Consider the following 19,743-nt stretch of genomic DNA (forward strand, 5'->3'; position numbering starts at 1 on the left):
GGTTTATTTGGACGCTTCCTTACTGTGGAACTGAGGACTAATGACGCATGCCATTTAGTGATTTGTAAATCTCCTGCCTGTCTTGCCGTTTCCAGGAACTTTAAATGTGGCGGAGTTAAAAGCGGAGTGTCAGGTTTCATTGGAAGTGAGGGTTTCCCTGGACTCTACCCGGCCAACAGCAAATGTACATGGAAAATTACGGTATGAATCAGATTTTGTTAACAAAGGGATAACTTTATATTTTAAAGGTCGCAATGCGTTTAAGCATTTCATTGGAGCAAATGTGGCAAAATTAGTTAAAATTATTAAATAACTACCAATTAATATATAAATCATGGCAGTAGCTGCCTCTATTGACGTGAGCTATTACTTAAATAAAGCTTTAAAGCCAGAAATGCAGACAGAATGGTATGAATTATATTCAAATGATGAAGCCATTTGTCTTCTGGTTGTTTTAGTCTGACCTGGAACAGTCTACATTATTCTCAATGGCTCCTCTTTCATGTGCCATTTCTGAAATGTTATTTTCAAATAGTGTTCTAACCTTCTGGCACCATCTCCACTTGAGCTAAACCATACAATTGTCAGATAGATGAAAAGATTCTTCTGACTTGTGCATACTCCAATGTTGAAAGGCTCTGGCTGACTTGCCATGCAGGAGAAGAGATCTTTCACCAGTTACTGTCTCAAAATCTTTGACTATCAAAACCCTTCTGGATCCCCAGTTAATGATTTCTTGTTGGCTGAAAGAGAGAGTGCTCTGGGAATGAGTATGGGGTGGAAACTTTAGGAAGGATATAATCCAATTTCACTCACTTTGCTTCCAAATATATGGTGATTTTAGACCAACATGGAAGAAAATGTCTTCCACAGTGCCTTCACTGTGGAAGACACCAGCAGTGTGCCAGATGTTGTAGTGTGTGAAGGAAGAGACGTGGGTGCAGTTTCTGTTACAAACAAGGTGGTGCTCAAAAAGCTGGAAGACCAAAAAGTACTCAAGTCACCCGGACCAGATGAACTGCAGCCTAGGGTTTTGAAAGAGGTAGCGTCCAAGATTGTGGCGGCATTATAAAGGATCTTGCAAAAATCATTGGACTCTGGCATAGTGCCAGAGGACTGGAAAATTGCAAATGTCACTCCACTCTTTAAGAAAGGGAGGTAGCAGAAAGGAAATTATAGAGTAGTTAGCCTGACCTCAATGGTTGGGAAGATATTCGTGTCAATTGTTAAGGATGAGGTGATAGAGTACTTGGTGACACAGGACAAGATAGTACAAAGTCAGCATGGTTTCCTTCAGGTAAAATCCTGCCTGGTGAAACTGTTGGAATTCTTTGAGGAGATTACAAGTAGGATAGATAAAGGGGATGCAGTGGATGTTGTATATTTGGACTTTCAGAAGGCCTTTGACAAGGTGCCACACATGAGGCTGCTTATCAAGTTAAGAGCCTATGGTCTTACAGGAAAGGTACTAAGATGGTTAGAGCATTGGCTGATTGGAAGAAGGCAGCAAGTGGGAATAAAAGGATCCTTGTCTAGTTGGCTGCCAGTGACTAGTGGTGTTGGGACAACTTTTTATACTGTATATAAATGACATAGATGATTAAATAGATGGCTTAGTTGCCAAATTTGCAGATGATACTAAGGTTGGTGGAGGGGCAGGTAGTGTTGAGGAAATAGGATGGATTTAAGACAGATTAAGAGAATGGGCAGGAAAGTGGCAAATAAAATATAATGTGAGAAAATGTACGGTTATGCACTTTGGTAGTAGAAATAAATATGCGGACTATTTTCTAAATGGAGAGAATATCCAAAACTCTGAAATGCAAAGGGGCTTGGGAGTCCTTGTGCAGAACACCCTGAAGGTTAAGTTCCAGGTTGAGTTGGTGGTGGTGATGAGGAATGCAAATACAATGTTGGCATTCATTTCAATAGTCTAAAATAGAAGAGCAGGAGTGTGGTGCTGAGGCTTTATAAGGCACTGATGAGGCCTCACCTTGAGTATTGTGAACAGTTTTGTACCCCTCATCTTAGAAGAGATGTGCTGGCATTGGAGAGGGTTCAGAGGTGGTTCATAAAGATGATTCCAGGAATGGAAGGGCTATCACAGGAAGAACATTTGATGGCTCTAGGCTTGTACTCGCTGGAATTTAGAAGGATGAGGAGGGATCTCATTGAAATCTTTTGAATGGTGAAAGGACTACACATTGTAGATGTGGAAAGGATGTTTCCCATGGTTGGAGAGTCTAGGACAAGAGGGCACTGCCTAGGGGGGCATAGACAATAGACAGTAGGTGCAGGAGTAGGCCATTCGGCCCTTCTAGCCAGCACCGCCATTCACTGTGATCATGGCTGATCATACACAATCAGTACCCCGTTCCTGCCCTCTCCCCAATATCCCTTGACCCCGCTATCTATAAGAGCTCTATTTAACTCTCTCTTGAATGCATCCAGAGACTTGGCCTCCACTGCCTTCTGGGGCAGAGCATTCCACATATCCTCCACTCTCTGGGTGAAAAAGTTTTTCCGCATCTCTGTTCTAAATGGCCTACCCCTTATTCTTAAACTGTGGCCTCTAGTTCTGGACTCACCCATCAGCGAGAACATGCTTCCTGCCTCCAGTGTGTCCAATCCCTTAATAATCTTATATGTTTCAATCAGATCCCCTCTCATCCTTCTAAATTCCAGTGTATACAAGCCCAGTCACTCCAATCTTTCAACATACGACAGTCCCGCCATTCCGGGAATTAACCTTGTGAACCTATGCTGTACTCCCTCAATAGCAAGAATGTCCTTCCTCAAATTTGGAGACCAAAACTGCACACAATACTCCAGGTGGGGTCTCACCAGGGCTCTGTACAGCTGCAGAAGGACCTATTTACTCCTATACTCAATTCCTGTTGCCAGCATGCTATTAGCTTTCTTCACTGCCTGCTGTACCTGCATGCTTGCATTCATTGACTGATGTTCATCCATTCAACACAGATGGGGAGAAATTTCTTTAGCCAGAGGGTGGTGAATTTGTGGAATTTCTTGCAACATGCAGCTGTGGAGGCCAGGTCATTAGTTGTATTTAAGGCAGAGATTGATAGGTTCTTGATTGGACATGGCATCAAAGGTTTCGGGGAGAAGGCCAGGAACTGGGGTTGAGGAGGAGGACAAAGGATCAGCCATGACTGAATGGCAGAGCAGACTCAAGAGGCCAAAAGGCCTAATTTCTGCTTCTATATCTTTGCATACATTGTGCAGACTAGACCTGGATTCACACACCACTTCACTATAGCTAGGTAATGGTGGATTCTGATTGGCAACTCCACCCACTGTCTGCTGATCAGTCCTCCAAGAAGGCAGCCTTTGAAAATGTTTCATTCCGAGGAACTGTTTGAAGATGTTGTAATTGGAAGAGTGCAAATTCAATCGAAACATGTCTCCTTGAGTTATCTTCCCACTTCTATAATGGACAGCAGCCAACCAAGAAATCTCAGCAAAATCTAGACACTGTATTTACATACTTTAAATTCTATTTTCCAACCACTCTTTATTTTTAAACCATTTAATTTTCTCCCCCCTATAGGTTCTTCCACACCATGTACCAAGGCTAAAGAGTGAGCAGGAGGCCTGGTTCCTCTTCTCTGCCAAAGCCGCTTTTGATCAGCTAGGAGGTATGCAAAAGTGGCCTGGGGTAACTTGCCCACTAACTTTCTCTCCATCAACATATGACAATCAGCCTTCCCTTCACAGCCTCCCTAATAGTCAAATACGTGCTAAAAATATTACCCCTTCATTATTCCCTTATTTTAAGGGATTTTTGCTTTGAAAGATTGGCGTCTGTGCTTTCACTGTTCAAATGAATCTCTGACATAAAGGAACCAGATGTAAGGTGCAAGTACCAGCCCCAGGAAAGAACCTTTACCCTGAAATATTGACTGACTGACTTCTGTTTTTCTATAGGTGCTGCCTACCCTGCTGGGTTTCTCCAGGTCTTTTATGGCCTTGTTCCTTTCATGTTTAATTCCAACTCCTTACAAGTTCCAAAGGCAGAGCTGAGGGGCACAGAAAAATAAAATGTGTCTCTTGGGCCTTCTCGCTAGGACACGTGGTAGAAAAGAACAATAAAAAGGAAAGAATTTGCCAATGTCCCTCCTCAGAATTTCAGCAACATTCTGTACATGACTAGATGTACATTTAATACTCAATTGTATTTTTTTGCCACAGTTTGTAAATTGAGTGGTTGTGACCCGGGGGGGGGGGGGGCTACTTTATATTCAACATAGACCCCATTGGCTCTAAATGGTATAAAATTAGAAACTACTGGACCTACATATTAGATACAGTAAATTGAATTTATAAGCACTATGTTTGGGTGTGACAATTTTTCAGAAAGCTAAATTAATGCATTGATTGTAAATACTCAAAATCATACCTAATGCATTTAAATTTATTCTGGCCTTAGATACTTAATGTTTTTCTTTATCTTAGAACAGTGGATTCCAATTTATTGAGACACATTTGGACCAGTATATTGTGGCCCAATTAAGTGGCTGTCTCAATTAGCTGAGATTTCATGGAAAGTTGTTAGAAAGGTATTAAAAAAAAGTCAAACTTACCACTTAACTGAGTAATAATTTGTGTGCTTCAATAGAATACAGAATTCGAATACTACTATAACTCTACATTACTATAAATCTGACTATTAGTTCCTAACCATTATCAACAGAGGAATTTATCCAGTACAGTGTATGCTTCTGCATTCGTTTGAAAGACTGCAAATGAACAAAATGAACGCAGACATCTAGTGCAGATAATGGACTGCCATCATACAATGTTTTTAACGATTGCATCTTCCAAATCTTCATTTTCATTGTAACTTTCAAGGTGATTGCCGATACCATTAAATTCTTCATAAGTCCTAACTTGTTGAAGAAGTGAAATGATTTTATTTTCACTTCCAACTGTTTACCTCATCTCCAAGCCTTCATGCTTGAAACCTTGGTGAGCAAAGTGGTTACTCTCCTCACCTATCAGATTCTTTCTTCTCCAGCCCTTTACCTTTCCCAACCACCAACCTGGCTTCTCCTATCACCTTCCAGCTAGCCCCTTTACCCCCACCTTTTTATTCTAGTGGCTTTCCCTTTCCTTTTCAGTCTTGAAGAAGGGCCTCAGCCCAAAATATTGATTGCTTATTCACTTCTATTGATACTGCCTGATCTGCTGAGTCCCTCTATCATTTTGTGTGTGTTGCTTAATTGTTTCATTGCTTATTTCTCACCCAACTATCAGTAGTGAAAGTTGTTGCTTTTTGAACACAAAACATATGCAGTTGACACTATTTATAATATGTTTGCTCTAAGTATGATGCAGTGTCTAATGCCCACACAAGTGTACACATCTGAGGCTAATTAGAAACTGCTCGGCAAGTCTCCTGTCCCAGTTAAGTGACTGGGGAATGCTGGCTATTTTTTCAATTTGTTTTTTTTAAGAGTTGTCCCAAATAAGTAGTTGCCTCAATTAACCAGTCACCCAATTAACTGGGATCCACTGTACTCATTTGATGTCCAGCCAGGATACCAATTCACAGAACATTTTAACCCAGGAAATTGTAGACCAGTTAGTTTTACTTCAGTGGTGGGCAAGCTGTTGGAGAAAGTCCTGAGAGGCCGGATTTATCAGCATTTGAAAAGACAATCTAATTAGGGATAGTCAGCATGGCTTTGTCAAGAGCAGGCCATGCCTTATGAACCTAATTGAATTCTTTGAGGATGTAACAACACACATTGATGAAGGTAGAGCAATGGATGTAGTGTACATGGATTTCAGTAAGGCACTTGATTAGGTTCCCCATGTGAGGTTCATTCAGAAAGTATTGAGGCATGGGATCCAAGGAGACCTTGCTTTATGAGTCCAGAATTGGCTTGACCAATGAAGGCAAAGGGTGGTTGTGGATGGTTTATATTCTGCATGGAGGACCGTGACCAGTGGTGTTCTGCAGGGATCCCTCCTCTTTGTGGTTTTTACAAATGACCTGGATGAGGAAGTAGAAGGATGGGTTAGTAAGTTTACTGATTATACAAAAGTTGTGAGTGTTGTGGATACTCTGGAGGGTTGTCAGACGTTACAACGGGACATCAACGGGATTCAGAACTAGGCTGAGAAGTGGCAGATGGAGTTAAACCCAGATAAGTGTGAAGTGGTTCATTTCGGTAGTTCAATTTTGAAGACAGAATGTAATCTTAATGGTAAGATTCTTGGCAGTGTGGAGGATCAGTGAGATCTTGGGGTCCATGTTCATAGGACACTCAAAGCTGCTGTGCAGGTTGACAGTGTTGTTAAGAAGGCGCATGTCTGTGCTTGCCTTTGTCATCTGTGGGATTGAGTCCAAGAGCCATGAGGTGATGTCACAGCTATACAAGACCTTGGTTAAACCCCACTTGGAGTACTGTGTTCCGTTCTGGTCACCTCACTACAGGAAGGATGTGGATACTATAGAGAGAGAGTGCAGAGGAGATTTACAAGGATGTTGCCTGGATTGGGGAGCATGCCTTATGAGAATAGGTTGAGTGAATGTGGCCTTTTTTCTTTGGAGCAATGGAGGGAGGTGACCTAATAAAGGTGTATAAGATGATTAGAATCATTGAGCACATGGATATCCAGAGACTTTTCCCCAGGGTTGAAGCGGCTAACACAAGGGGGTATAGCTTTAAGGTGCTTGAAAGTAGGCACAAGGGGGGATGTCAGAGGGAGGTTTTTCACACAAAGAGTGGTGGGTGCTTTGAATGCACTGCCAACGAAGATGGTAGTGGCTGATACAATAGGGTCTTTTAAGAGACTCTTGGACAGGTACATGAAGCTTAGAAAAATAGAGGGCTGTGCGCTAAGGAAATTCTAGGCAGCTTCTAGTGTAGGTTACATGGTTGGCACAATGTTGTGAGTCAAAGGGCCTATAATGTGCTGTGGGTTTCTATGTCTATTCTAACATCCTCCAATAGTATGTTGACATAGAAATAAGAACTTGTAACAACAAACAATCTGCTGAAGAAATTCAAGTGGGTCGAGCAGCATCTGTAGGGGTGGAGTGCAGGGGAAAGGAAGAAGTTGTTGACATTTCATGTTGAAATTGCTCCATCAGGATTATCAAGCAGACTTAAGAATGAGAAGGCAGGGTGCCACTCTGGGCTGACCTAAAAGGGTAGTGGCCTCAGGTGGATCATGTAGGTAAACCAGGAGCAAGGATGGACAGAATAAAAGAGGCAACTAAAAGTGGGCCAGTCAATGTGAGGAGTTACAGGCCATCTCAGATAAGGCTTGTTTCTGTGCTTTATGATATTCTGATTCTTTATAAAACTTGGAATTTATCATAAATAGAGCAGATAAAACTAATCAGCTGTAACAAGCCAGCAGAAGAGTAGCATTTGCCACTTTATGCAGAGATAATTTTCACAGAAAGAATGGGAAAGGGCAATGTAGACTTAATTGCTCAGTTCTAAGGCTGTTCGTAGACAGAGAAACTTGGTAGTAGGTGGGAAGGTTCATGAACTCATCGACTAACACTGCAGAGCATATTAAGAGTGGTTAGCAAAATGTGGGAATTTGGACTCCTTAAGTAAGAGTATTAAATATAGAACAGAAAATGTCGGAAAAACACTTTACATCTGACAGCAACTCTGGCGAAAGAAACCCTTTATACTGAATCTTTAATAAGGTCTAGTAAGGCCGCTTGTAGAATATTTGATCAGCTTCTGTTATTAGTATAGAACAACATTTGTGCAACTATAGCATCTGGATATCAATGGCTGAGACCACTTTTTTTTTATTTAAAAAAAGCAAATTGGAGCAAAAAGGTTTGGAGGAATATGTGTCAAATGCAGGCAAATGGGACTTGCTTAGATGGGCATCTTGTTTGGTGTGGACTAGTTGGCCAAAGGGTCTATCTCTATCCTGCATGACACTACAACCTGCTGAGTTCCTCCTGCAGATTAATTGTTTGTTTCTGCAGATTCCAGCATCTTGTAGTCTTTTGCACCTCCACAAAGGATTTTTATGTCTTTCACAGCCAATGATTGTCCCAAAGCATCTCACAGTAATGTAGCACATTTTTCAAGTACAGTTACTGTTGTGATTATGTATTCTTTCATTCACGGAACGTAGGCACTGTCCCCCTCTAACTGCCCCTGAAATGAATCAAAAGTCAGTCACATTACATGTAATTCAGTCTGGGTGAAGATGGCAGATTTCATTCCCTTAAGGACATTTATTATTAAACCAGATGGGTTTTTGTGATCATTTGAGTTTTATGGTCACTGTTACAGTTATTAACATCATACTCCAGATTTATTTTAACTACTTCAGTTTAATTTTCCCAGATGTTGTGGTGGGACTTAAATTCCACATTAATTTTCAAAACCTTTCAATGGTAATTTAGTAATTTAATCCCTCTGCAAGAGGAAATGTGCAGTTAATTCATATTTGGTTTTTGGATAGCTCCCTATTTCTTTTTCAAAGTAATGCCTTGGGTTCTTTTAAGTGTATCTGAGAGGACAGAAAGGATGTTGACTAACATCTCAGCAAATGAATGTAGAATTCCCTCAGTACAGCACAGGCATGTAAGCATAGGTTTCAAAGGTACATTTAATGTCAGAGAAATGTATATAATATACATCCTGAAATGCTTTTTGTTCTCAACCATCCACAAAAACAGAGGAGTGCCCCAACGAATGCATGACAGTTAAATGTTAGAACCCCATAGACCCCTCCCCCAGCTCCCCTCCATCCCGTGCATAAGTGGCAGCAAACAATGATTTCCCCCACCCCACCGTCAAAAAAAAGGCATTGGCACCCTCCACCGAGCACTCAGGTGTGCAGCAAAGCACCAGCAAAGACACAGACTTGCAGTATCCCAACGACTACCGGTTCACCTGATATTCAACATACCACAGTGTGTGTGTGTGTGTCTCTCTCCCCCCCCCCCTCAAGGGAAAAAGGGGTGTCTCTATTTCACAGCAAGAGGGGAGACATAACAAACAACTCACTGGTTTATGATGTTAAAATTCCTTTCTGTTGCTTTTTCTGAACTCTGTGCCCAAAGCCATGGCACACAGCCATGGATTTTCCGACTCCCACGACGCACCGATCTCCTGCCGGATCTTTCACGACCTTCAATCCACCCATCTCCAGAGCCATGAGATCTCGGCCCACTAAAGGCGATCTGAACTCTTAGGCCATGTCCTTGGCGTGTTGAATAATGGCCAGCCATGAAACCCTGAAAGCGAGTTCCATTCCTGCAAAGAACTGCAAAGAAGATTTTGTGGTAGAGTCCAAAATAGGATTTGAACCTGCTATCCTTTGACTCTAATACTACAAATTAAGACATAGCAGATCTCCACAGAGAAGTTTAAATCTGTTGAAAACTCTTACGTGAAGAATTGACAAAGTATTTTGTTGATGAGTTTCTTCCTTTTCTTTCCATCATTATGTTATGGCCTTGACATACTTTTCTGTCTCTTAAGACAGCAGACAAATTTGTTCCATTCCAGTTATTTTTCTTAATCAATGACTCATGTTAAAGATTTGTTCCAAGGACTCCCACGGCTCACTGGTTCCTTGCCCATCAAATTTCTGGGAAATCTAGCTCAAAAACAAAATCCTCCCCATCAGTTTGTTAATTAAGTATATAAAGAAAACTAAGTAATGTGGAGTGTGACTGTTTTACCTTTTTGCAGTTATTCCTAAATATTTGAATAAACTGGGATAATTACTGAGAAAAGGCACCAGATTGCAGAATTATGATCACCGTCTGAAGTAAGGTTCTGTTATTTTATGTGAGAGTGGATTAATTCTGTGCATTGATTAACTGAGCTATCTTATAGCCTAAGCAGAGTTATCTAACCAGAGAATGGATCTGGTATTCATTGTTTACCAGAGGAAACTAGGAACCACTTTGTCTTGCTGCTGACAAAGGGTTAGACTTATGTCTACATAAGATTAAATGGTTACATATTGTAATATGAAACAATTGTATTAATAACATATTTCAGGTATTGTTAGGATTGTCTTAGTTTCAAAATAACTTTCTAAATTTCGTGGTTAGAATGATAAAGTAGAACATTGAGAATCATTGGATGCGGTAGTTTGACCCATAGCTGGTGGTGGTGAATGATGAGATGGTGAATGGTGGTGGTGAGTGGTGAGATGGTGAATGGTGGTGGTGAGTGGTGAGATGGTGAATGGTGGTGAATGGTGGTGGTGAATGATGAGATGGTGAATGGTGGTGGTGAATGATGAGATGGTGAATGGTGAATGGTGATTGGTGGTGGTGAATGATGAGATGGTGAATGGTGGTGGTGAATTATGAGTTGGCAGGTTTCTCTGTTTGCCATTTCATGTACTCTTTGCGTAGGACAACATTGCAGGAAGACTGAAAGGAAACAGAGGAAGATGACTTTAGGTATACTTTGCAGTATATCAGCAATGACTCTGTTGTGTTGTTAATTAACCCAGAGCCTATTAGGCAACGGTACATATTCAGAAATCTAACCCTGCCTGTGGGAGAGTACTGGTGGTTGAGAACAACCTACTTTTGGTATCTGCTGGGCTGTGTGATACCTTAAATTTCTCATTTTTGTTCTGGGGGTGGGGGGGGGGGAAGGACTGCTTATGAGAAAATATCATGCATATGCTAACACTTGTAGGTAATATTACAACTAGCTTTTTGAAATGGAATAAAACTTCTTTGAAAAAAATCCAGATAGTTTCAGAAGTGCACTCAAATACTGTTCCATGTTCTGCTTCAAGCACTTTTAAAGACACATCTGAAATTATGTTTGAATATGATGCCTAGTATATCCATGTTGATGTAACAAACAATTTGTGTTTATAAAGTCACTTAAATTGGATGGCAACTCTTAGAGATTTATAAGAGTGCTTGCTATCAAAGTTAGGTTTCGTGATGAGCCTCAAGAGGAGTTATTACTGTAAGTGTTGAGAATGTAATCAAAGAAGTAAATCTTTAGCAGCATCTCAAAGGAGTGGTGAGTGAGAGAACTAGAGTATGAATTTGCAGAAACCAAAGACACAGCTTCTTATTATACTAGTTTAGCCATAAGTAATCTTTACTTGGATAAACTGATGTAACTTTTTATGGTCTAAAATCTTGGGGTATCCCAACTATTCCAGCTAATGGAATGAATTTTGGAGTGTAGTCATGGTTGCCTACCAGAAGGTAAAGTAGCAGGAATAGATTATATTCCAGCAGTTTTGACTTTGGTATATCTAGGTCTGATTAACCAATTATCTGACTGTAAATAGTGGGCAGAATTGTATGTCTGGTGTTTCTCCCTCTGCACTCACCTGATCCAATTCTGCTGATCATCTGCAGCCTGGAGTCACTTGGTATCTGATGTCACTAGGGCTCTGACAGATCGTTAAGGAGGTCCCATCCCTAAACGCTCACTGACAGCCTTTTGCATCTGGCAAAGTTGGGGTTAAGACTGTGTAAGAGATGGTATGAAACTGATTTTAAAACTTAATATACTTAACAGGTAATTTTTATAACTTTTTCCTTTTTCTCAATCAGTTTCCCACAACCTCCTCTAAAATACAAATATATGAACATATGAATCATGGACAGAACTAGACTACTAACCCTTTGAGCCTGTTCTGCTATTCAATGAGTTTATGACTGATCTGATTGTAAGCACAGATCTACATTCCTGTCTGCCCACTGTTATCGTTTACTTCATTATGAACAATCCATCTGCATCTGCCCTAAAGCCATTATTACCACTTCTCCTTGGAGCAAAAGAATTGCAAAGACTCCTGAACCTCGGTAAGGGTGAGAAAATCACCTCCTTGCTTATAAATGGTGACCACTTATTTTTAAACAGTGCCTCGTAGTCTTAGTGTCTCCCACAGGACAAAGCGTTCTCCATTCATCTTGTCCAGACCTTTAGGGTCTTATTTGTTTCTAACAACCCTTTTCTCACTCTTCTAAATCCCAGAGGATACAAGCCATCCTGCCCTTACAAAATAAACTATCGATTTTGCGTTATCAGTCCAGTAAACCTTCTCAAACCTGATTTCAATATATTTGCATCTTCCTTTAAGAGATCAAAACAAAAGAATTTTCCAGTTACACAAACAAAGCCAATGCATGACTCTCCTACTAGATGCATATTAAATTCTCTTTGTAAGAAATAATGCAATTTTATTAGCTTTCCTAATTACTTGTTACACCTGGAGCTTCGCCATGAGTGTATTCATTATGCTTAGGGGAAGCATAGAAGAATAATAGAAGGAGAAGCATTAGAAGGTCAGAGGAATTCCAGAGCAATGACTACAATTAATTCCCAGTAGTCCTCTTGCATGGCCTGAGACCACGATTACTTGTTTTTAACCATTACAAATCTTAGCTATTTTTCTTTCATTATAAAAATATTTAAGATAATGGATTTATGAGTAAAATGAGTTCATCACATACTTGGCAATGGTCAATTATTGTTACATGTATGGAGATACAGTGAAAAGCTTGTCTTGCATACTGTTCATGCTAATCAAATAATTACCCAGTGCAATGAGATCGGGCAAGGTAAAATATTAACAATGCCAAATTGTGTCACAGCTACAGAGAAAGTGCAAGATCATAACAAGGTAGATTGTGAGGTCAGGAGTCTATTTTATTGTACTAGGGAACCACTTTATAGTCATATAACAGCAGGGTAGAAGCTGTTCTTGAGTCTGGTTGTATGTGCTTTCAGGGTTTTGTACCTTCCAATAGAAGAGAGAATGACTGGTCTTTGTGCTGGCTGCTTGACTGAGGCAACAAGAATTATAGACCACTCCCTTTGTCTTTTAAGTATTGATAAAGAGCCCAAGTACAAAGAGCAGGGTTAGGCCAGTTACCCTTTCAGATCTACTCTATCATTCAATAAGATCATGGATGATCCAGTACTGACCTCAAACACCACTTTCTGACACCCTCCCTGTTCCCCTCAACTAGAGTCTCCGGTTAATCTTGTGCCATGTCTGGGCTGTGTTGTTGGACTCCAGGTGGAGTCCAATGGTGAAGCAAACTGCCTTTTGTCTTTCAGGAAGCCCTGGACTTCTGCCTTTCATAGTGCATGCATGGAGCTCCAGTACTTACTGCCACTCTAATGGTTGAATCGCATTTGGAAACACTGGTAGTCATCAATGATACCCAGCCTTTTGCTTCGTAGGATACTCTGCTGGGGATGACTCATTGGTCAACTTTGTCTTTTTGTATGGGTGCTTGTTCTGAGCAAACTTTACAGTTATTACGTGATGGTGACACTCATGTAACAATGCTTTCAGGTTAAAACATTAAACATAGAACATTACAGCATAATGCAGACCATTTGACTCATGATGTTGTGCCCACCTTTCAACATACTCTGAGATCAATTTCACCCTTCCTGCCCATGTAGCCCTCCATTTTTTTTAACCATTCATGTGCCAAATTGTCTCTTAATTGCCCCTAATGTATCTGCCTCTAGCACACATTCCAGGTGTTCCACATATTCACCACTGTAAAAAAAAAACTACTTCTGACACCCCTCCCCTCCCCATCTACTTTATACTTTCCTCCAGTCACCTTAAAATTATGTGTCCTCGTATTAGCCGTTTCCACCCTGGGTAAAACTCTGGCTGTAAGCATTGCAAGATTAAACAAAATTGTAAAATTTTAAAATCTATCCAAAAACAGCTTGAAATTTGACATTACAAACAAATCTAATTAAAGTTAATTTTATTTCTTTGTAACTATGAAGCAGATCCACATTGATTCCTCTCTTTAAAAAAAAAGGTTTTTGTTAAGTTTAGAACCTAGATTGCTTCGTTAGAGTGGAGAAGGCTGGGACCTTATAAGTGTTTGAAGTTTGTGAGGTTTTTAACAAGACAAATGGAGAAATTCCCATAAGTTACAATCAGCATGTAACTTACTGCTCGTTAACACGTGGCATTTAGGGCAGCAATGAAGGTCCTCCATCTCTGTCTGTCCTTGGCTATCTTCCAGAAACTATTCAAGTCCGGGGTGGAGATTCAGGAATACCATCACACACAGGTGTAAAAGAATTCTTCACTGCTGTTTCTGTAACAGTTTTGGCTGACCAGTCAGGGTTGTTAGCCCTGAGCTGGAACTCCTGAACCTGGAGGACCAGTGTTGTCTGGCCTCTGCCCTTTGACCTGTTTGGCATGGGCGACCCTACCAAGAGCTAAACTACAAAGCCCTGACTCCAGCCAACATAGCTCTCCAGGGCATTGAGGCATGCAAGCCTTCAAGTCACATCAAGGTTGTGGTCCTCATGGATGGTCAGCATGTGGAGGAATCGGGAAGCTGTTGTTTATACATCTTTGTTGGGACAGGAACGATGATGGATGTAGGCCAAAACCAAGTGTGTGAATATCTAATTCAAATCTTAAGGGGAGCAAACAGGGAAATGGGACAGCTAATTTAAGCAAGTAATAGAGATACAGTAATACAAATAATTTTCTTTGGTTTCCTTGTAAATAGCAATCCAGATTTTGCAAAATTCCCACTAAAAATATAAACTTAAATAAGTGAGTCTCACTCACACCACAGCTCTGTACATTAGTACCTTTAGTGTGTTGTGCTGCACCAGAGTACTTGTCCTTTTAAACCTTGTAACGTGAGCATAGCCAAATGTGAATTTTCCTTTTTAATGTTGCCATTCACAGGTACCAAAAGGCCGGGTGGTTGCTCTTAATTTCCGGTTCCTTGATCTGGAACGTGACACACTCTGTCGGTATGATTATGTTGATGTTTACGATGGACATGTCAATGGCCAGCGGTTGGGCAGATTTTGTGGGACTTCAAAGCCTGGCGCGATCATCTCATCTGGCAACAAAATGTTGGTCCAGATGGTAACCGATGCCAACACTGCAGGAAGTGGTTTTGTTGCTATGTACTCTGCAACCAGGCCAAACCAGAGAAGTAAGATCATTTCATTTCTACTGGCAGATTATGCACTATTAACCAATGATAAAACTCAAAATATATACAAACTAATATTTAATTCTTTCAGTGGTGGCATTCTCACCTTTGCGGGGAAAATGTTGGATGTTAGACCCAGCTCCATTAGCCCAGAAAGCACACATCAACAAGCATTTTGGTGTAGTCTTTTTAGCTGAAGTTTCAAAGATAAAAATCTTATGGCACTATATATTGAATTGCACAGGAGTTCATTCAGTGAGCTGGTTAAAATGAATTAATCAAACACATCATGGAAAATTCTTTTAATCCAATTGAACTCCAAAAAACAATCACACTATTGATCATTTAGAGGAGGCCAGTACAAATGGTGAAGTTAGTTGATACAAATCGTCTATGAGCAACTTTATATGAATAATAGTTTTATTTCAGCACTTAATTTCAAATTGGCTTAACTCTTATTAAAGGATTTTTAAATAATTTAATATTGTTATTTGTTTATTGTTGTCATATGATCCAAGATATAGTTAAAAAAAACTTGACTTGCATACTGTTTATATAGATAAGTCATTACACAATGCATTGAGAAAAGTAAAATGATTATAATAGAAGTAATTAATTCAGAAAGGTATGCATAAATGTTCTTGTTTATGTTGGATTTTAATAATTCCAAAATAAGATTTGGAAATTCTAAGGTGTAAACAGTACATAAATCAGACCTGCTGCTTTCCTTTTGATGTCTTGTGGTGCATTGGGCAACTTTTTTTTCGGTTTCCTTAGCATTTGTCTGTTTTTTACGAAGCCAAGTTGCTCACTCGATGGTCAACCCAGCATGAATGGAAAGCGTGCAAGGAGCCAGCCGGATTCAAACCCAGGACTGTCTGCCTCAAAGTCCGGTGCTGATGCCACTACATCACTGGCTGGCAATAGAACAGAGTACTATTAATAAATCTTTTAAGTAGATTCCAGTTGCTGAAGTTACAACAACAGAATCTAATACTGTTATTTTGGATTGTTGGCAGAGAAAATACTCCAGTTCCAAGCTGATACTGTCCTACTAATATTGGCAGATGAATTTAAAAGCCACCAGATTGACTTGAGTGAATATGCATGTGCAAATTTAAGCTCACTTTTAAACAGTTACTATTTTGCTGGTGAATGCAAGGAGTTTTTTACACTTGAAACCATCTCAATTAATAGCCATTGCTGACAACAACAAATGAGCAAAAACTGTTTCAACAAGATCGCACGGATATGAAGGAAAGGAACAATGTTTTATTGACATCTTGAAAATGTGTGCAACACAAATATGTTTGAAATGTAATGTCATCAGGTCTAGCAGCATCTGTGGGGAGAGATACTGAACTACCAGTTCAGCTCAATAAAGTTCATATTTCTGTTTCTCTCCACAGATGCTGTTTGACTAAATGAATATTTCTAGCGTTTTCTGTTCTGTTCATATTTCCAGTATGTGGTTTCTTAGTTATGCAGATGTGTATTTCACTTGAATGCTCACTCTGGACATATAATGAGAAGATTTTTATTCCATCACCATAGATGATCAGTTTTGCGGTGGTCGTCTGGAAAAGTCACCCGGCTCCTTCAAAACACCCAACTGGCCAGACTATGACTACCCAGCGGGAGTCTCCTGCTCATGGCACATTGTGGCACCCAAAAATCAGGTACTTTTGGCACCCAAAAACAAGTGTGCGTCTTCCCTGCCACTTTAGGCAGTCCCCCAGGATGGCAAGCTTGTGCTCTGCTTCTGTGAGTTCTGAAGTGACCAATGTGGGACACCAGCCCCTTCCCCATTTGGAGCAGGACATGTCTTACGGATGGGTGGTCTTACAGGTTATATACTGCCGATGTTACTTATGCAGGGCGTCTGTGTGCTGTCAGTGTATGGGGGTGGTCAAGGTTAGCAATATCAACCCAAATGCACCTTTTCCATTCTGAGCCACCATGAATCAGGTATTCCCAAACATGAATGGGGATATTGTATTTTATTTCAAGTCCTCTTTGACACATCCTTGAATCATTTTCTACTCCCTCAGTCCCTCCCTTTGACAGAAAAGGAAATGAGGTGTCTACTTCAGGAGCTGAGTGTCAGCCATGTGAGCAATGTGGCAAGCTCAACACAGCAGTTGGGTTCTCCTTGACCCCAACATTTTTCTGCCTTTTCTTATAACTCAAGCCCACCAGTCCCAGTAACATCCTTGTGAATTTTTTCCTGCACCCTTTGACAGTCTTCCTGTAGCTAATTGACCAGAAATGCACACAGTCTGGCCTCACCAAACATCTTGTACAGCTCCAACTTGACATCGCAACTCTTTTGCTCAGTGTATGAACGGGGAAGAATTCTTCTAAATGTTGACATCCTGCAGCTTGGCTGTTCAAAAAAAAAAGACAAAGAACCAATGTTCAAGGTGATATTTGAGCATCAACTGTTCTTAAGCCAAGAATTTGTTCATCAGTTTCACATATTTGCAGTATGAGGTGGAATGAACATTCCTGACTAAATGTCAAATGTAGTTCTTCCCTGCCAAAACGTTTTACCATCTAAAACTAAGATGAAAGTGAATTTGAAGAATAAATAACTCGTTTTTAAAAAGCATCTGAAACTTACTTTTGTTTGATTGTTTAAGCTTGTGCTTTGATATATAGTTTATTTTCCTTTGTTCTGGGGCTTCTACTTTTACCCTTCATTCATTCTACACAGTCGTTATTTTATTTGGAAATTTCTTTCTGCCCTTGTAACTTAGATCACTTCTCATTCACGCTAATTTAGCCCAAGCAATCCTGCTTCTTCAGTGATCTTTGGACTAGTATGTACAAAATTGGAAAAGCACTGCTCATGCCATTACAGACTTGAACCTTTCTCTGTTGTAAATAAGCTAAATGGCTGAATCTGGTGAGATGTGGACAATTTTTAACCATGGAATGCAGAGCCTGAAGGATTGGATCAAAGTAAATTGAAGAATAACTCTCAAAAAGCAATTGGATATATTCTTAGAAAAGGAATAAAAAGAGGTGAAAGAGCAGGGGACTGGATTAATTAGATAACTCTGTCTATGAGCTGGCTGAAGCATGATGAGCTAACTGACTTCTGTGCTGTATGACTGCCAGATCTGCTGTGCATACATTCATCAGCCAAACTATTGCTGAAGCAAGCCAGTATATCAACTTCCCTACAGACTGTCATCACCAACATGGCAGGGTGCTGGGGTTTGACAAAGGGGAAGCATTCACTAAATTATAAAGAGTAATTGATCACCTTCCTGTTACCATACATGCCCCTATCAATAATCCCATCCACTTCTGTGAGATAGAATTTAGTCACTTCTTGTGCAGCTTATTTGTGACGGCAAAATACATTGATTGCTGTATTATGGCAGATGCCACATTTGCCTAGGCTCTACCTAACTTCACAAAAAATAGTGGCTAGGTTGTGTACAAGGCAGGCAAAATTGTGGAGAAGTAGTATTAATAGCGGTAATTTGCAAGTCAATGGATTTTCATTTCTGAGGAGGCAAACCATCTCCAGATTCGTAGGTGATAGTCATAGAACACTATAGCACAAACAGGCCCTTCAGCCCATCTAGTCTGTGCTGAACTAGTAATCTGCCTAGTCCCATTGACCTGTACCCAGATCATAGCCCTCCATACCCCTTCCATCCATGTACCTATCCCTTAAATGTTGGAATTGACCCTGCATCCATCACTTGCACTGGCAGTTTGTTACACACTCTGAGTAAAGAGATTTCCTCTTGTGTTCCCCTTAAACATTTCACCATTTACCCTTCACCCATGACTTCTAGTTGTAGTCTCACCCAACCTCAGTGGCAAAAGTCTACTTGCATTTACCCTATCTATACCCTTCAGAATTTTGCATACCTCTACGCTCTTCTACACTCTAGGGGACTAAAGTCCTTACCTAGTCAACCTCTCCCTATAATGTATCCCTATCTACCAGAGGTGCTACTTTCAAGGAATTATGGACCTGTATTTCCAGATCCCTCTGTTCTACAGCACTCCTCAGTACCTGTGTAAGACCTACCCTGGGTGGTCCTCCCAAACTGGAACACCTCACATTTGTCTGCATTAAATTCCACCTGCCATTTTTCAGCCTATTTTTTCCCAGCTGGTCCAGATCCTCTGCAAGCTGTGATAGTCTTCCTCACTGTCCACTACACTCCCAATCTTGGTGTCATCTGCAAGTTTGCTGATCCAATGTACCACCTTATCATCTAGATTGTTGACCGAGATTGCAAACAACAACGGATCCAAACCCATCCCTGCGGCACACCACTAGTCATAGGCCTCCAGTCAAAGAGGTAACTGTCTACAGCCGCTGTGAAAGGCCTTGCTAAGGTCCTTGTAGATAATATCCACTACCTTGTCTTAATCAGCTTTCCTGGTAACTTCCTCAAAAAAAAACTCCAGAAGATTAGTTAGACACGGCTCACTGCACTCAAAGCCACGTTCACCATTTCTAATCAGTTCTTGTGTATCCAAATATCTGGTCCGTTAGAATACCTTCCACTAACTTCCCCCACTGCTGATGTCAGGCTCATCAGCTTGTAATTTCTTGCCTGATTCTTAGAGCCTTTCTTAACCATTGGAAAAATGTTAACTATCCTCTAATCCTCTGGTACCTCACCTGTGCCTAAGGATATTTTAAATATCTCTCCTAGGACCCCTGGACTTTCTGCACTAACCTCCTACAGGGTCTGAGGGAACACATTGTCAGGCCCTGAGGATTTATCCATCCTAATTTGCTTTAAGAC

At 40.6% G+C, this 19,743-nt stretch overlaps 1 protein-coding gene across 2 annotated transcripts in view; it reads left to right on the forward strand.

Annotated features, from left to right (window-relative positions):
* The window catches only part of pcolce2b (procollagen C-endopeptidase enhancer 2b), a 50,797-nt gene that overhangs the window by 6,892 nt on the left and 24,162 nt on the right, over positions 1 to 19,743 (forward strand). For both annotated transcript variants that reach the window (XM_059993618.1, XM_059993629.1), the window contains exons 2-4: positions 96 to 201; positions 14,704 to 14,959; positions 16,514 to 16,638. In XM_059993618.1, coding sequence (XP_059849601.1) covers positions 96 to 201; positions 14,704 to 14,959; positions 16,514 to 16,638 — 487 coding nt within the window. The remainder of the gene's footprint in view (positions 1 to 95; positions 202 to 14,703; positions 14,960 to 16,513; positions 16,639 to 19,743) is intronic.

This window comes from Hypanus sabinus, chromosome 2, assembly GCF_030144855.1.
Source record: "Hypanus sabinus isolate sHypSab1 chromosome 2, sHypSab1.hap1, whole genome shotgun sequence".
Taxonomy (NCBI): Eukaryota; Metazoa; Chordata; class Chondrichthyes; order Myliobatiformes; family Dasyatidae; genus Hypanus; species Hypanus sabinus.